Source organism: Capsicum annuum, chromosome 7, assembly GCF_002878395.1.
Source record: "Capsicum annuum cultivar UCD-10X-F1 chromosome 7, UCD10Xv1.1, whole genome shotgun sequence".
In the NCBI taxonomy this organism is placed as follows: domain Eukaryota; kingdom Viridiplantae; phylum Streptophyta; class Magnoliopsida; order Solanales; family Solanaceae; genus Capsicum; species Capsicum annuum.
Genome location: NC_061117.1, coordinates 150,981,180 through 150,998,584, shown reverse-complemented (window position 1 = coordinate 150,998,584; position 17,405 = coordinate 150,981,180). Strand labels below are relative to the sequence as shown.

At 32.0% G+C, this 17,405-nt stretch overlaps 1 protein-coding gene across 1 annotated transcript; it reads left to right on the top strand.

Annotated features, from left to right (window-relative positions):
* The first annotated feature begins 7,381 nt into the window (after nt 1-7,381).
* Nucleotides 7,382-17,182, top strand: LOC107878055 (cellulose synthase-like protein G2). The gene is made up of 8 exons (XM_016724924.2): nt 7,382-8,247; nt 8,350-8,445; nt 9,377-9,511; nt 9,613-9,825; nt 9,920-10,019; nt 11,061-11,236; nt 15,912-16,262; nt 16,561-17,182. Exons 1-8 carry the CDS (start codon nt 7,654-7,656, stop codon nt 17,029-17,031), a joined length of 2,136 nt encoding a protein of 711 aa, XP_016580410.2. The 5' UTR covers nt 7,382-7,653; the 3' UTR covers nt 17,032-17,182.
* The last annotated feature ends 223 nt before the right edge of the window (nt 17,183-17,405 follow it).

The window sequence follows — 17,405 nt, the reverse complement described above, 5'->3', positions numbered from 1 at the left end:
AAATTTTAGGACTGCCAGACACAGTCAACTCAGATACAGTATGGAACTCAAATAGTTCTATCAGATTTAGGACTGTCAGCTACAGTCACCCACGTTATCAGTTATACTCAAATACAGTCACCTATGTTATCAGTATTATTCAGATATAGTCCTTCATGTTATCAGTCCTATCAGTTACTAGCATGTCACGTTATCAGTATACAGATTCAGAAATCACAAAATCATATTGTCAGTTACAGTTATGTATTTATGCATATATTCTCACGTTCATGTTACACAGTCAGTTAGCATTTTTCATGCATACAAACCCTTGTATATAGCCTACCTCACATGCATACTCGGTACATATGTAATGACGCATTCGCGCTATGGTGCTTTCTTGTTACACCATAGGATCAGAGACACGAGTTCCAGATCAGCAGTAGATCCCAGATTTAGCAGTCAGAGTAGAAGTGATCCCCCATCCTTCGAGGACATAATGATTTTCTATTATCTCATTGATTAGCTTATTAGTTGGAGTTAGTTAGGGATATGTCCCATCAACTCCTTATTCAGAATCTTTAGAAAGTAGAGTCTTCCAGATGATATGCAGACTAGATACAGACTACCATGTTTGAGACTTCAGTTTTGTTTTGGTTATTCTATTACCCCACACAAATGTTACGTTATTCAATTATGTTCATAATCTAACCTTATGGCCTTTCAGTGCATGTTTCTGCATTATTATGTTATCTTATGCAGTATACAGGTATAGATATCAGTCATGGGTTAGCTTGTGGTTCTTTAGGGTCATGAACACCGTGTAGCATTCCAGTTCAGCAAATCGGATCGTTACACATATGGCACAGTATTGCATAACAAACTACTACCTATTTGGTTCATGCAAATGCAAACTATGATTATCATGTCCCTAATCCTAATGTCATAATGAGATTCACAATAGTTACATATATATATACACATCACACAGTTCAATAATAAATTTTTTGGAGGGGTATCAATTTTCTAACACATTTAAACATAAACACAAAATACATCAAATGCCCTCAGGTATTTATTTTCCTCCTAGTTAAACAAAAATAATATAAAACGTTATGAAACAAAAAACAATACATCCTAAACATGCAGACTCTACTAAGAGCAGACGCCTGAAAAAAACAACACAGCAACAAAAACCCCAAGAGGACATCTAGACCCACAAGTAGCCCTAACCCCATCAAATAGACATGTATTGTCCCCAATGCATTAGGCCACTACAAAAAAGGAGAGTTACGAACATACTTGTGGCACCTTAGGTGCATAGATCTGAGGAAAATCACAGTAACATAAATTAACACAATAGCACCAATAACAATATACCTTAGATTGAATCCCAAGAAGTTCCTCATTTAAAGTTGTGGCATGACGCGGGTACCTTGATTACTCAGAATTCATAAGGTAGCCAAAGGGTTCGCCTCCAGGGTCATCAACATAATTTATTACCAAAACCATTCTTATGTCAGTTAATTGCTTCATGGTTTTGCAACTATTAATTGTGACCTCCTCATCATTCAGACTGAACTTAAGCTCCCTTTTTCCATATCCATCAATGCTACCCATTGCTGAAAATGGTCTTTCCAAAATGATAGGCATCTCAAAATCAACTTTACAATCCAAGACAACAAAGTTAACCGAAAGTTGCCCACCTTAACAAAAATATCATATGCTATGCCCACGAGATTTTTTATTATCCAATATGCCATCAATAATGACATCATTATTGGTACAAGAGGTCCCAAGACTAATTGTTTGAACACGTCCATCTGCATCAAAATGGCACACAAGTTACACAGAGATTTGGCAAATCTAGATGTCCCAATGGTGCAAGGAATCGTGAAGGCACTAGGATCACCTTTTTATGTCAGAGATCTGGATGTAATTGCACTATAATGATAAAACCCACTAACGTCCTCATAACTGACAGCTCTCTTCTTCATCACTAAATCCTTCATAATTTTGCGTACCCAGGTATTTACTTAAAAGCTTCAAGAAGAGGTATGTTCAAACTCAACTCTTTCAGCATAGCAATAAACTTTTTATACCTCTCATCTTATTTTTTTTCTTTAACCTCTAAGGAAAAGGTGGGGGAGGTTATGGGATGGTTTTCAATATTGGCTCGACTTTTTTCTTTTTTTTATCCTTCTTTACACTCTTATCAACACCTGTCAATTTTTATAATGACTCAACATTACTCACCAACTTTTCAGATTCTGCTTTGGTGCCTCATCATTATCAACCACATCATTTGTAGCTTTATCAACTATAGGCATGGGAGGATCAATGGTGGCTTTACCACTCTAATTGGTGATGGCCAAACAGTGACTATCATTATTCAAATTATGCATAGTATTACTTGGAAGAGTGCTCGGTTGATGTTGATTCAAGTTCACCAAAATCTAACCCAATTGCTACTCAAGTTTCTTTATCGCAGTAGCATGTGATTTCACTTTCTGGGCCAAACATGAATGTCTGCCTTAATCTCCCTAAGGTAACTTTCTTGACTTTCCTAATCCATTACCAGCTTTGGTAACTAGCCTTCATCCTTGACTCATTGTCACGATTCCCTGGTGGAACATATGTGTCATTCTTCTCCTTATAATCATCTTGACATCTCCATTCACCATCTCTCTCTTCTTTAATCTCTATATTTATCCCCATAGTAGTTCCGACCTTGATTATCTTGCTTATAGTTCTAATTTTCTTAAGCAGACAATTATTCTTTGGCTTGGAAACCCGCCAACTCTCTATCTAGATATTTTGCCTCTTCATCAACATCCAAATTATATAACCTAGAAGCTTTACCCTATGCGCTCACGACATTCACCTTCTCAAAACTCATCATTGCAAACTGCTTCAATAGTAACCCAATCTTCGTACTCAGTTATGCGACCTCTTGAGCCACTGAATCATCTACCACTCCAGGTTTATTGGAAGCACCAATGGCATAAGTGTCGACACCTCTCTCTGCCTCTAAAGTATGCCACCCTCGATTGGTAAGAGAGATTTGATCTAGAATATCTGATGTTGCTCCCCAACGCAGGTTTATGAAAGCTCCACCATTAATAATATTCCCCATAGCTTTGGAACTGGTATTCAGGGCACAATAGAAAACCTCCAGCAAATTTTTGCCAAAAATTCAGTGATTAGGCACCATCATCAACTTCTTCTTAAATCAAAATCATGCCTCATACATCAATTTAGAATGCAAGTACCTAAAATTATAGATCTCTTCCTTTAACTATAGAACTCTATTTGGAGGGAAATAGTTTAAAAACTGCTTCTACAACACATTTCAAGTAGTAATGGACCCACGAGGTAGTCCCCTAAAGCATAATGTCACTTCACCAATTAGAGAGAATGGAAACAACCTAATTCTTAGAGCTTCTTGATCCACCCCATGTATAGTGTATGATGTGCAAATCCCAATAAAATTTATAAGGTGCGTGTTTTCATCATCAGTCGGTAAGCCCGCAAATACACCTTTTAAATTCAATAACTGGACTTTACACTCTGGGGTAATGTAGGAGGAATGATCGATCCTATCTCAATAGGCTCCACATACCCCAAGACTTCATTTAGATCTTCACATGTTGGAAAGTAGTGAAAAACTAGGGGTACTGGAGCTCTATCTCTTCTACCTCTGTCGAGTTCTGCTCGACGATCGGCTATCGATCTTTGTCTTTCTCTCTCTCCGTCTCTTGAGATACACAATGTCCAACCTTATTATCTCTTCTTAAATTTTCCTCTACTAGCAACTGCACAATGGTTTGCTCTGTTGTCTTCTGAGGAGCTGGGGAGGCAGGTCCTGTAGGTCATCTTTAGGTAGCTCATAATAAGTTTCACGGCTATGTTGTGCCATCCTATGATTCTGTTGTAGGGTTTTTTGGCTTTGGATCAAATGAAAATAAGGGATTGCATTGACTCCTAGTACTGGGAATACACTGGTGTATGCCTTAAGAAGAACAAAAAAGTAAAAACTGAAAATTTCAACAACTTCAATTAATAAATCTACAACCATATTCCCAGACAATGGTGGAAAAATTTTATGCCCCCAAACTATACCCTCCAAAAAAATACAAGACAGTCACTGTCAAATTATAGTAACTCAACTAGGTTGGGGTCAATCCCATAGGGAATAGGCCGAATATGTCTCTTGAACTTGCTGAAGTAGCCAGAAGTGTAGAAAAGTAAGTGGAGGAAATTTTGTAGTAAGCAATAAAAAGTGACACGTTATGAATGCTTTTAGTTGTGAATAATTTAAGATGAACATTAGGATTGTGTTCCCCCTATATTCCTAACTCAGTAGGTTTCTCGTGCTCAATCCAACTATCTCACTGCCACATATGCAGAATCTAATAAGCTAGGTATTACCAATCATCTTATGAATGCGTTAGTAAATCTCACCCTTTACCTTATGGGTTTCAAGGTGTCGCCTTACTAACCCTTGCCTTTGATTCTAATTTAACTATCACCTTGTGGGTATCAAGTTAATAGATGAGGGTTGATAGCCTCGTATCACTGTTGTAATCTTCTTTTCCCAATCTCAATATTCTTGTTAGGACGATCTCAAATATAGGTGGGTTCTTAGAGTTGTCCACTACTAAGAAAGCAATTAGACTGAAGAAGATCACAATACAAGTGTAAACAATGATTTATAGGAACTACTTCATTATTCTGACAGGTTTCCACAATCCTAGCTAAGGAAATTAGCCGCTCATAGTTGCAAAACAATCCATGACATTCAATAAAGAAACATATAGCACAAATAATTGACGAAGAAAATCTAAAGTCTCAGATTAATTAATCAACCAAAAACTAAGAACAAAGAAATTTCAAGATCAAAATTTAATCTTGAAATCAAAATATGTTTGTAAGAGTATAAAGTGTGTAAAAGTACTTAAACTAACTCAAAAACATCATAAGAGTATTTATATATAACATAAAAACCTTAAAAATCTAAACCAAAACAAATCAAAAAACTTGAATCGGCTGCCACATATGGGCCCTAGGTGGCACCTATGGGCCGTAGAATTCATAGCTAACAATCAACAACTTCAACTTTGGATTCTTTGATGCTTGCAACTCTGGAATATATGACAACTACCTACACCTCGTAAGTGCTGCCAACACCACGTTGGTAGCCTCATAGGTGGTCTTTTCTACAAACCTTGACTCCTTTTCTTCATGTTAAGATCCAAAACCTAGTTCCTATAAAATACACACAAAAACACATCATATCTATCAAAACAACCTAAGCACTTACATATTTTTCAGTTTTAAGCATCGAAAGTATCATGAAACCATGGCACATGGCACATCAACTTACAATTGCACTCAATATATATATATATATATGCAATATCTTCTCTACTTGTTTTTAATGATTTCAAAACGGGGAATATTATTATGCTTTATGTGGTATATTATGTCGTGTGTTGAAAATTTGGTGGAGGCATAGAGTTGTGTTGAGAATCGGGTGCAGGTGTATGTGTATATACGAAGAAACAAAATGAATAGATGATCTGTCATCGTCAAAAAAGAAAATTGAAGAATCCTTGAAGGATTCAGTTCTTCATTTCTATGTGTTTTGATAATAGACAAACAAGCTCCTATGTTTCACATGATTCAAGACAGAATAATCTAACTATGGTATATATATGCAATATCTTCTCTACTTGTTTTTAATGATTTCAATACGCGGAATATTATTATGCTTTATGTGGTATACTAAGTCGTGTGTTGAAAATTAGGTGGAGGCATAGAGTTGCGTTGAGAATAAAGTGCAGGTGTATGTGTATATAAGAAGAAACAAAATGAATGGGTGATCTGTAATCATCAAAAAGGAAAATTGAAGAATCCTTGAAGGATTCAGTTCTTTATTTCTGTGTTTTGATGATAGACAAACAAACTCGTATGTTTCACATGATTCAAGACAGAATAATCTAACTATGGTAAATTGAATCATACAAGGATCCTACTTTTTATATTTTTGATCTACTTATTGAGTCCCTGTCAACCAAGGAAAACCTTAAGATTTTCTCTCCATGTACGATCGAGACACAAATAGCCCGTGGACTTGCTACTACGTAAGGAGGAGACCTAAGCAGTTTTTAACCAACTGCACAAGCTGAGAAAGCATTATTCTCAAGCGAATATCAAGCAGGCATCCATTGAAGGCTCAAACACGATTTAGATCGAGTTGATTATTCTTGATTATGGGTAGAGTTAGCCGTTTGTGTTAGTCGTGTAATAGTTCAGTTATTGAGTTATAGCTGATCTATTGTGTTAGTACATGTGATTTAATTGATGAGGCTTTTAACAAGAAATGAATTTGGATTCTCGAGAAAGTTGTTGCTAAGAATAGTTATAATTAATTGTTTGTATCTAGGTAATAGAGTTTACTTCTTTTATTATTGAGTTATAATTATAAAACTTGGTTAATTGAAGTTTAGTGAATTTGATGATTGTGGTTGTTATTCCTTGAGTTAGGAGGTTTGCAATGTAAAATTACTTGTGTGTTCTCATATTGTTTATGTTTATTTGTTCAAGAACCCGATTCCTATAATAAGCAGTTGGTATTATTTTTTTTCAATAAATGTTATTTAATGAAGAAATATGTCTTTTTTAGAATTGATTAAAAAGAAAATAAGTTGTATAAATTCTAACAAGCATGTGATGAGGTAAATGTGATTGTTCCAAAAAAAGGTGCGTGACAGAGACCAGGCATTAAAGGCCAAAAAAAAAACTTAATGCATTCACGTCAACCTTAGAATAACATTGAAAAAATTGTAGTCACATGCGCAACGATCAGGGCTATGACATTTGGTCCTGTGGGTTTGATTATGGCATTAATTTGCTTGTGGGGTTAAATTGGGAAGTATGTAAATAGTAGGACCAAACTTCGTAGTACCCTTAAAAATATAATAAACTGAAATGATATTTACTCAACCAAATTATAAGTGATTTAATTTATTATTAAAATGTCAATTAAATTTGTGTTGAAATTGCGAGCTCTAAGCCCAATCAATAAATTTCGAATTACTTTAGTTCTTCAAAGCGGGTATTTTTTATGTCCAGCAATATTTATATGTTTAATACTATTTATTCAATTTAAAAAATAATTTATTTATTTATCCTTACTATTAAATATTCTTTCGTTTAAAAAAGAGTGATCTAGCTTTTTAATTACTAATTAAAGAAAGGATGATTTCTTTATTTTTTGCAAATACTTTAATTTCAACTTTTCATATGCACGTTTAAGATCACAAATTAAAGATATTTTAATATATTTAACATAATTTTAATTTAAAATCACAAGATTCAAAAAATCTTTTGTTTCTTAACCTCGTGTCAACTCAATCTAAGTCTATTCTTTTTAATTGGATGGAGAACTATTCATCACTACAATTTATTTTTCAAAATATTAAATTTATTATGTTCAAAAATTATACAATAATGTTACCTTATTGTTTATTATTTCTTAACCTATATATGATAATGTGCCAGTATTCTTAAACAAATGAGTAATTAACAACTATCCAAGCCATATATAGGTGTTGAAAGAGTAGCCAGAGTAGTGAGAGAAGAGAAATTAGTCGCCCCAAGAAAAAAGCCATGGAGCTCAACAGATGTACGGTGCAGCAACCTACCACTGCCATATACCGACTACACATGTTTCTCCACTCTCTAATCATGCTTGCATTAGTATACTATCGTTTGGCTAATCTGTTTTACTTCGAAAACGTCCTCACTTTACAAGCATTTGCATGGGGGCTTATCACCTTAGGTGAAATTTGTTTCATTGTCAAGTGGTTCTTTGGTCAAGGGACTCGTTGGCGCCCCGTTGTCAGGGAAGTGTTCCTGGACAATATTACTTGCCAAGATTCCCAGCTGCCCGCACTAGATGTGATGGTTTTCACTGCCAATCCCAAGAAAGAGCCAATTGTGGATGTCATGAACACTGTGATATCCGCAATGGCTCTTGATTACCCGACGGATAAATTGGCTGTGTATCTGGCTGATGATGGAGGATGCCCCTTGACGTTGTACGCCATGGAGGAGGCCTGTTCTTTTGCCAAGTTGTGGCTACCTTTCTGTAGGAAGTATGGAATCAAAACAAGGTGCCCCAAAGCGTTTTTTTCTCCATTAGGAGAAGATGATCGTATCCTTAAGAACGATGACTTTGTAGCTGAAATGAAAGAAATTAAAGTATGAACCGTAAATTAAGCAAAACACATCTATATATGTATTTTGTTTTAGTAGTTCTTGGCAGATGAATTAACTAAAATGTTTTATTTTTCTTTTTTGCAGTTAAAATATGAGGAGTTCCAGCAGAATGTAAACCTTGCTGGTGAATCCGGAAAAATCAAAGGTGACGTAGTGCCTGATAGAGCCTCGTTTATTAAGGTATTCTGAACAACAAACTAAAATGTTACTTCCTCCGTTTCAGAATAAATGAATTATTTGGGTATTTATTGGTGTTTCAAAATAAGTGAATCATTGAAGTTTTTTCAAATTTGCCTTTATGATTTAACAATCAATTAACTTTTGAAAAAGTATTACAAGGTCAATTCTTTTTCTTAATTTTTGTGTTAAAATTCAATAATTCATTTATTATGAAACGAGGGAAGTGCTTTCTTACCCTATTACGTTTTCCAGATATGCTGAGTATAAGTTCAGACCTTATCTCTCTCTCTAGTAAACTTGCAACCAACATATGCTCTCACTGTTACGAAAAAGAAAGACTTTTTTTTTAATCATTTTTAAAAGGAATGATTTCTTATTTTAAGTATTGTAATTTCAACTTTACATTTATCATGTTGAACACCACAAAATTAAAAAATATTTTGATATATTTGACATAAGTTTAATTTAGATCCACAAAATTCAAAAGTTTTTCTTGAACTTCCTATCAATTCAAAATAGGTCATTCGTTTTTAAACGAAGAGAGTATATGAAAATTAGATCCCTTATTTGGTCAAATTTATTTTTTCTCAGGTGTTTAGATTTACAAATTTAGATGTTTGACCAAGTTTTTAAAAGAAAATAAGTGTCTTGAAGTGTAGCAAAAGTTATTAGTCAAAAACTTTTTTTAAAAAGAAAAAGAACTCCTAAAAACACTTTGATCAAATACTAATTATTGTCAAAAGATATTTTTAAATTTATTGGTCAAATATTGCTTCTGATAGAAGTGCTTTTCTGAAAAACATTTGTAAAAATATACTGATTTTAAAAGTTTGATCAAACATGAATATGAAATATTTCTACTTAGATTTTATTATTAACTTTTTAAATCTTCATTAATTCTGATGAAAGACTTTGGTCGGGGTCCGTCCAGGTAATAAATGACAGGAAAATGGAGAACAAGAAGAGTGCCGACGATATAACGAAAATGCCTTTGCTAGTATACGTATCCCGTGAAAGAAGATTTAACAGTCGTCATCACTTCAAGGGTGGATCTGCAAATGCTCTTGTATGAATTAATTAATTAGTTAATTAATTAATTAATCCTTTAATTTTAATTCCTCAATAACGAAATTTTCTAGTTACATTTAATTAATATCATATTTGCAGCTTCGAGTTTCAGGGATAATGAGTAATGCCCCCTATTTACTGGTCTTAGATTGTGATTTCTTCTGTCATGATCCAACATCAGCTCGGAAGGCAATGTGTTTCCATCTTGATCCAAAACTATCACCTTCCTTAGCTTATGTGCAGTTCCCTCAAGTGTTTTACAATGTCAGCAAGTCCGATATATACGATGTCAAAATTAGACAGGCTTACAAGGTTTATTTAATTTCTTATCTTGGTTAATTAAAATTTTGCAGAGAAATATTTTTCTTTTAAAAAAAAATGTTGATTCTAGTATTTTACTTTAAAGACAATATGGCACGGAATGGATGGTATCCAAGGCCCAGTGTTATCGGGAACTGGGTATTTTCTGAAGAGGAAAGCGTTATACACGAGTCCAGGTCTAAAGGGTTCGTTTTACACAAACCTAATTTTAAATTCTCTATACATGTCGTCACATTTATTTCACTTTGGCCTTTATTTTTAGTGATGATGGATTGATATGTTATATGAGTATGTTATTATAACATCTATATTAATTTATGTATAAATATAAGTTGTGGATATAATTTAAAAAATAAATAATTAATATGGAAAATAACACATAAAAAATAATTATCACTTCGTAATAAGTTGAAAATGAATATATACTTTTAGAATACTCTGTTCATTTGTCTACACTTGTCACATTTTGACTCGATTATCTTACCTTAGTACTTTTATTAATTTATGATTATTATTGTATTTTGAAATTAATTTGAAGAATAAGTACTTAATGTTAATGATAAAATAGAAAAAAAAATATTTTTTATATGTCTAACAAGTAAAAATGAAAATTTAATTAGGAAATAAATAACAAGTAAAATAAAACAAAGAAAGTATTTGATAAATAAGTATGAACGGAGGGCGTATATTTTATTTTAACAAATCAAGAGAAATTTATTATTATTTTTTCATGTTACCTTTATATTAAATAACTATATAAAATAGTTGTAATAGAATTTAGAATTTCAAAATATTATTGATTTAATTTAGTAAAATACACCTCATATTAAAAAAATTTAAGGAGTATCAGATCAATGGAGCCAAGTAATATAAAGCAGATGAAATATGTACTTGCCCCTTTTTATTTTACTTGATCTTCATATTGAAAATAGATTTGATTGTTTTACTTGTCCAGTTTATCAAATATTTTTTTAATATTATCCTTATCACTATATTATTCCATAAAATATCAGTAATCAACTTTTTATTTCCAAATTACAATTAATAAAGTAATTAATTTAATAAATAAGTTCTTAGTACTAAATACTTTTTAAAGAAAGTGTTAAATGAACATGGATTAAGTAAATTTGAAACCGAAGAAATATAATATTTCGTTCATTATACTTTTTAGACAAGGAAATCATCCAATCTTTGTTCTTTTTCTTGCGTGGTGACTTCTGTCACAGATGAGTATCTCATTTCACCGGAAAAGCATTTCGGATCAAGTAGAAAGTTCATTGCTTCTCTAGAGGAGAACAATGGTTATGTTAAGCAAGAGAAACTCATAACAGAAGATATTATAGAGGAAGCGAAGACCTTGTCTACTTGTGCATACGAGGATGGTACACGATGGGGCGAAGAGGTAAGTTAAATATTTTATCTTTTTTTATGTAGTTGTTGTTTTGTCCTAGTTATTATACTCTTCTCCCATTTTATGTTTATCATTTTCTTTTTGATCTGTTTCTATCACATTTTTTTATTTGGTAATTATTTAATGACATCATTTTCATTTTATCTTTATTGGATCTCACTTAATAAAAAAGACAACTAAAAAGTAAATATTAAAGCTACTTTAAGAGAGATAATTTTATAAACTTTACAAAGTCATCACTTATTTCTTAAACTTCGTGCCCGATTAAAAGACGACATATAAAATAAGACGGATGGAGTATGATGATAATTGTCTGGACTTACTTTAACATTAAGGGGTCGTTTGGCAGGGAACAAATTATCCGGGGATAATTAATTCCGAGATTAGTTATTCCACTGTATATATATGATAACTTATCCCATCGGTAAAGCATAAATGGTGGGATAAATAATTTCTCGGCTAATTAATTAATACTTTAAATCAAATATGAAATAAAATAATCTCATATTTTATCTTAAGACTATTATATAACTTATACCTCACACCAAACAATCCCTGAAATAGAAAAATTTGTCACCCTACAAAAACTATGCTTAAAAGTTCTGACTAAAATCTCATGTTGCCTTTTGTTTACTTAATGGGTTGTGTGACTATTTGACATATTAGATGGTAGGGAGTTTGAAAATGAGTTTTCTGAAATTTAATTTGTTGTCTAAAAGTAGTGAAAGACATTATTTTTGTGGCTACTGATTATTTTATTAAAGGTAAAATTAAAAATTTAAATTTAAATTATTTTAAATATAGTGAAAAACAAGAGGAAAAAGGTTTTGGGAAGTAAATTTATTTGTGGAAACCATAATGCCACTTGCCTGATATGGGGAAAGTCTCACACATCTTTGTTCGTTGTGTCTCACCCGTTATAAAATGTTGACGTAATATATTATAAATTATACTTAATAATTATAGTTGAAATAGTAAAATAAATAAAAAATGAAGAAAATAAGATAATCTTTTTCTTGGTTGAGGCGCAAATATCTCGTCCTTTAAGGAGATTCAATCCCATTGCAATATAATATACACTGATCCAACAGTATATCTCTTGACTTGTCCCCTTCAAAATACAATAACTCATCAACGATGTATAACTCAAGCAACTCCGAATTAATTGAAGAATCCAAAGTTCCACCATAAGAATATCTCCCTTCAAAATATTAGAACTCTATTTTTGTATAGTGGACATATTTAAAGACTTACAATATTTTTCTTTGTCTTAACTCTCTCTTTTACTAATATAGTTAGTCTCATTTGTACAGTGAATATAGTTGAAAATTTAGAATATTTTTTTTGTCTCAACTCTCTCTTTTACTAATATAATTTTCACACGTATCATATTTTTCTTATACTTAGGCCCCATTTGGCCATAAAAATCATAATTTTTTGGAGTTAGAGTTGAAGTTGTAATTGGAGTTGGAGTTGTGTTTGACCATTAATATAAATTAAAATTATTTTTAAAATTTTGTGAAAGAACTATGAGTGAAAAAGGTGAAAACAAGTAAAACTTGTTTTCACTTTTTCAAATACAATCAATCTCATGGCCAAATTTTTATTAAAGTTAAATAATTTTTTTAAAAAAAGTAAAGATTTTTCATGGTTAAACGGCTACTTAATATATCAAATACAAAGGAAGAAACACCATTATTTATAAGTATAGAATTCTTTCATGTAATGAATAGGATAAATGAGGAATAATAATGTGAGTAAATAAATAGTCTTGATGTTAATAAGTTACATGAAATTAATGCCCATGGAGTTACAAGAACTAATGACCATGAGAGTTAAACTAATGGCCATATGAGTTATAAGAATTAATGTGGTAGATCATGAACAAATAAAGTGTTAAAAGTTACAAGAGTTAACAAAATATAATAATAACACTTTCTTCACTTTATGATCATAAATTATCATGTAAATTAAAATTTTTATTTTAATATTAAAATGCATAAATCCCACTATGTGGAAATAAACTGAGTTTGTTATTATTGTTGAATATTAAAATACATAATAATATCAACATAAAATATTAATATATATGTGATGCCATAGAATAAAGATTGTTATGGTATCTTAGAACATAAACACAAATTTACCCCAAAAAAAAAAAAAAAACATAAACACAACGAATTATACTAAGACTTTGGTTGGTACGAAGGAAAAATATTTTCTCAATTTATTTTAGCATGTTTGTTAACATAAATGTTTTAAAAAATATTTTTCAAATCAATTTATTTTTCTTAAAGTTAAAAATAATGTTTTTTCTTCAAAAAGTAAGGAAAATATTTTTCAAAAACTCTCTTTCAATCTCACTCTCAAGTTAAAATATTCATACAACTCTTAAAATCACTCACCCCTATCCCGAATCCGACCCCCGATCCCCAATCACCCCCCACCTCCTACCACTCTCATCCAAAAGGAAAATATTTAATTTTTTGTATAGAAATATTTTAAATTTTTTTCTTACCTCACTCTCCACCTCGACCCCCACTCCCTACCAGAAAAAATTCAAACTTTTTTCTTACTCACCCTACTAGCCCCTCCCTTCAAAAAAATTAAATTTTTAAAATTTATTTCTTAAAATTTTTTAATTTTTTTTTTACCTCACCTTCACTCCCCCTACCTCTACCCATTGCCCTACTATCTCCCTCCGAAAAAAATATTCTTTAATTTATTTTTTAATAAAAATTCAAAACTTTTTTCTTACCGTCCCCTCCCAAAAACAATTTAATTTTTTTTTTCTATAAAAGGTTTTAAAATTTTTTCTTAGCCCACCCTTCTTACCCTATTTGTTCTCACTAATTTTTGTTAAATATATACAAATAATTTTAAAAAATATTTTTCTACTTACAATAATGAACACGAGAATATAAATAAGAAACAAGTTAATTTTCTAGAAAATGTTTTCCGCTCCATATCGAACACAACCTAAAAAAAATCTTTTTGAGGTCAAAAAATATTTTTCTAAAAATAATTTTCTATTCTTTAGCTAAACACTAAAATGTATTTTCTGAAAAATACTTTTTCATTCACCAACCAAACACTATAAAATATTTTTCACTTACCAATCAAACATAATAAAAGTAAGAAGCCAACTTATTTTCCATGAAAATATTTTCTACAAAAATATTTTTCATAAAAAAACATTTTCCTCCAGTACCAAACAATCCCTAAATTGACTACATTATCTGCAAATTCTATGTTTGAAAAATTGAATTTTCTGCAGAAAGACAACAATTTACCTTGTATCCCGCCATATCACGTTTTTCATTTGCCTCGTAAGTTATTGACATGTTGTGTTGTGTTGGGTTGTTTTTCAACCGATCAGCTTACATCATCCTAACCCATCTGAATCCAATTTTCCCAGCGGGTCCAGTTGGATCACACACATTTTGGCCCATTGATTCTTGAAGAAATTTCAGAAATACGAGTACTTTGAGTCCTAATTATGAAATATAGCGCTAATTCCACTAATTACCAAATGTAGCACCAGTTTATTTCACAAAAAGAAAAAGCCTTGTGATCCAATGCATCTATTCGCATTGTATTAACCGAACAAACCTAATTGGATTAAAAGAGACATGCTGAAAGTACTCGAAAATAGTACTGTACAAGACCAGTAAAACAAAAATTGCTCTGTTTTCATTTTTAACCGTTTGTCCATATAAATTTTACTTTTTTGAAAAATAAAATTCAAAGCAACATTTAGCTATGCATTTGACTTATTTTTGGGAAAATTTTGAAGATAAGTTATAAGTTTGAAAAAGTAGTTTTAACTTGTTCTTCAAGTTAATTTCTGTTTCACTCACAAAATTTCAAACTCATTTATAAGTTTATGCATGTCCACCACGGATGTGATTTTCAAATATCCCTTTTCACCTTTTTTTTTTTTCAAAATACTAGTATGATTTAGGATTCATTGATTTTCCAAGTAGTTTTTGGGAAAAAAACTTGGCAAATGGTGTTTGGTCATACAATTTGGCTTTATTTGATAAATATATTTGACAAATAATTCAAATTCTCAAATACTAAAAAATATCAGTATTTGGTCAAATTTCAGTTTTTGTGAACTTTTAAAAGTAATATATGTTTTTCAAATACTATGATCAAATACAAAGTAAAATTTCAATCAAATTTTCACCAAAAGATAACTTGTCAAAAATATAACTTGTCAAAAATATTTGAGAAAATATGGCCAAACCTAGCTTAAAGATTACATTGGTCCAAATGCTTTCCAGGAATAGGCAAAGCTTGGTACTTTTAGTCCATACATTTATTCCGTTAGATATTTTTGTTGTCTTAAAAAGAACATGGGGATTTGGTTTTAGAATTTCATTACAAAGATTACATATTTTAGCTATGTACTTCTAAGTAACATGAGATCCTTATAATACCATTTCCTTCTAGTCAAGTGGTAAATATGCAGATGAGATGAGCATATTCTCTAAAGATACTCCATGTGTCAAGATGCTTGTTGCGCTTCCCTTTCAAACCTAAAGTAAAATTTGATTTACGTTGTCAATATACATAAACTTAAATGTTGATGTAACTAAACCTAAAGGTTTTCATCATGAGAACTACCTTACATATCTGTTTCTCTTAATGCATTACGCAGATCGGTTATACCTACAATTGCCATTTGGAGAGCACTTTTACCGGCTATCTTTTGCACTGCAAAGGGTGGACATCAACATATTTGTATCCAGAAAGGCCATCTTTCTTGGGTTGTGCCCCAGTTGATATGCAAGGATTCTCCTCACAACTCACAAAATGGGTTGCTGCACTCACACAAGCTGGTCTATCACATCTCAATCCCATCACTTACGGCATGAAGAGCAGGATTAAGACTATCCAATGCTTGTGCTATGCCTATTTGATGTATTTCTCTCTCTATTCTTGGGGAATGGTTCTGCATGCTAGTGTTCCTTCTATTAGCCTTTTGCTTGGCATTCAAGTCTACCCCGAGGTAAACCGAAACAATTTTTCTTTGTGGCCTTAAATATTAGAGAGATGGTGCGGTTTGGTTTTTTTTTTTTTTTTTCCATATTTATTAATTTCTCTCAATCTTACGAGGAGAAAAAATTGGATTTTTGCTTTGATAGTTATACCTCAATTTGTTATGATATAATTTTACATTATGTGATCATCTCATTTATAAATGCTTAAATTGTTAGAGAGCATATTTTTATTTACTTAATTGCCTACTATTCAACATGAACTAGCTACTTGGAAAACTAATTTATAACTTCTGTTTGTTATTTTAGGTCTATGATCCATGGTTTGCAGTGTATGTGCTTGCTTTCATATCGACAATTTTGGAGAACATGTCAGAGTCAATTCCAGAAGGCGGTTCAGTTAAAACTTGGTGGATGGAATACAGGGCACTGATGATGATGGGAGTTAGTGCAATATGGTTAGGAGGAGTGAAAGCTATAGTAGAAAAGATCATCGGAACTCAAGGAGAGAAATTATATTTGTCGGACAAAGCAATTGACAAGGAAAAGCTCAAGAAATATGAGAAGGGGAAATTTGATTTCCAAGGGATAGGGATACTTGCTGTTCCATTGATAACATTCTCAGCGTTGAATTTGGTAGGCTTCATGGTTGGAGCTAATCAAGTGATTCTTACTATGAAGTTCGAAGCTTTGCTAGGCCAACTCCTTGTGTCATCCTTCTTCGTCTTTGTGGTGGTCACCGTTGTCATAGATGTCCTATCTTTCTTAAAAGACTCTTAAACATCGATCTAGCCATCTCAAATGTGATTCAATTATCAAAAAAGATATATTAGTAAGTCGATCAAAGTCAGAGTGGGGAAGGAATTTTTATTTTAGACTTACTATGTTTTATCTCTCTTGAATAATAAAGGGCTTCAAGTTATTGATGACAGAAAATTGTCTCCTTTTGTGTCCCTATCCATGCCTTTGGATCCCCACCCATAGGGGATCTCTCCAGCTTCTCCAATGCTCCCCCTCCTTCCCCCCGCCACCCCTGCCCCCAAATTAATTTATACATGGCTCTTTAATATTTCAATAGACCAGATTTATTTGGTTAACCAATTGCTACAACTGTAGTTGTCATCACTCTCTCAGTTTCCGTTTTTTCTTCACTG

What these genes read in the sequence shown, in the direction of transcription:
- LOC107878055 (XM_016724924.2), top strand. Translation starts at nt 7,654, where the DNA reads ATGGAGCTCAACAGATGTACGGTGCAGCAACCTACCACTGCCATATAC. An exon ending in GTGGATCTGCAAATGCTCTT is followed by an intron (nt 9,512 to 9,612) that starts GTATGAATTAAT and finishes TCATATTTGCAG; the next exon opens with CTTCGAGTTTCAGGGATAAT. An exon ending in GCATTCAAGTCTACCCCGAG is followed by an intron (nt 16,263 to 16,560) that starts GTAAACCGAAAC and finishes TTGTTATTTTAG; the next exon opens with GTCTATGATCCATGGTTTGC.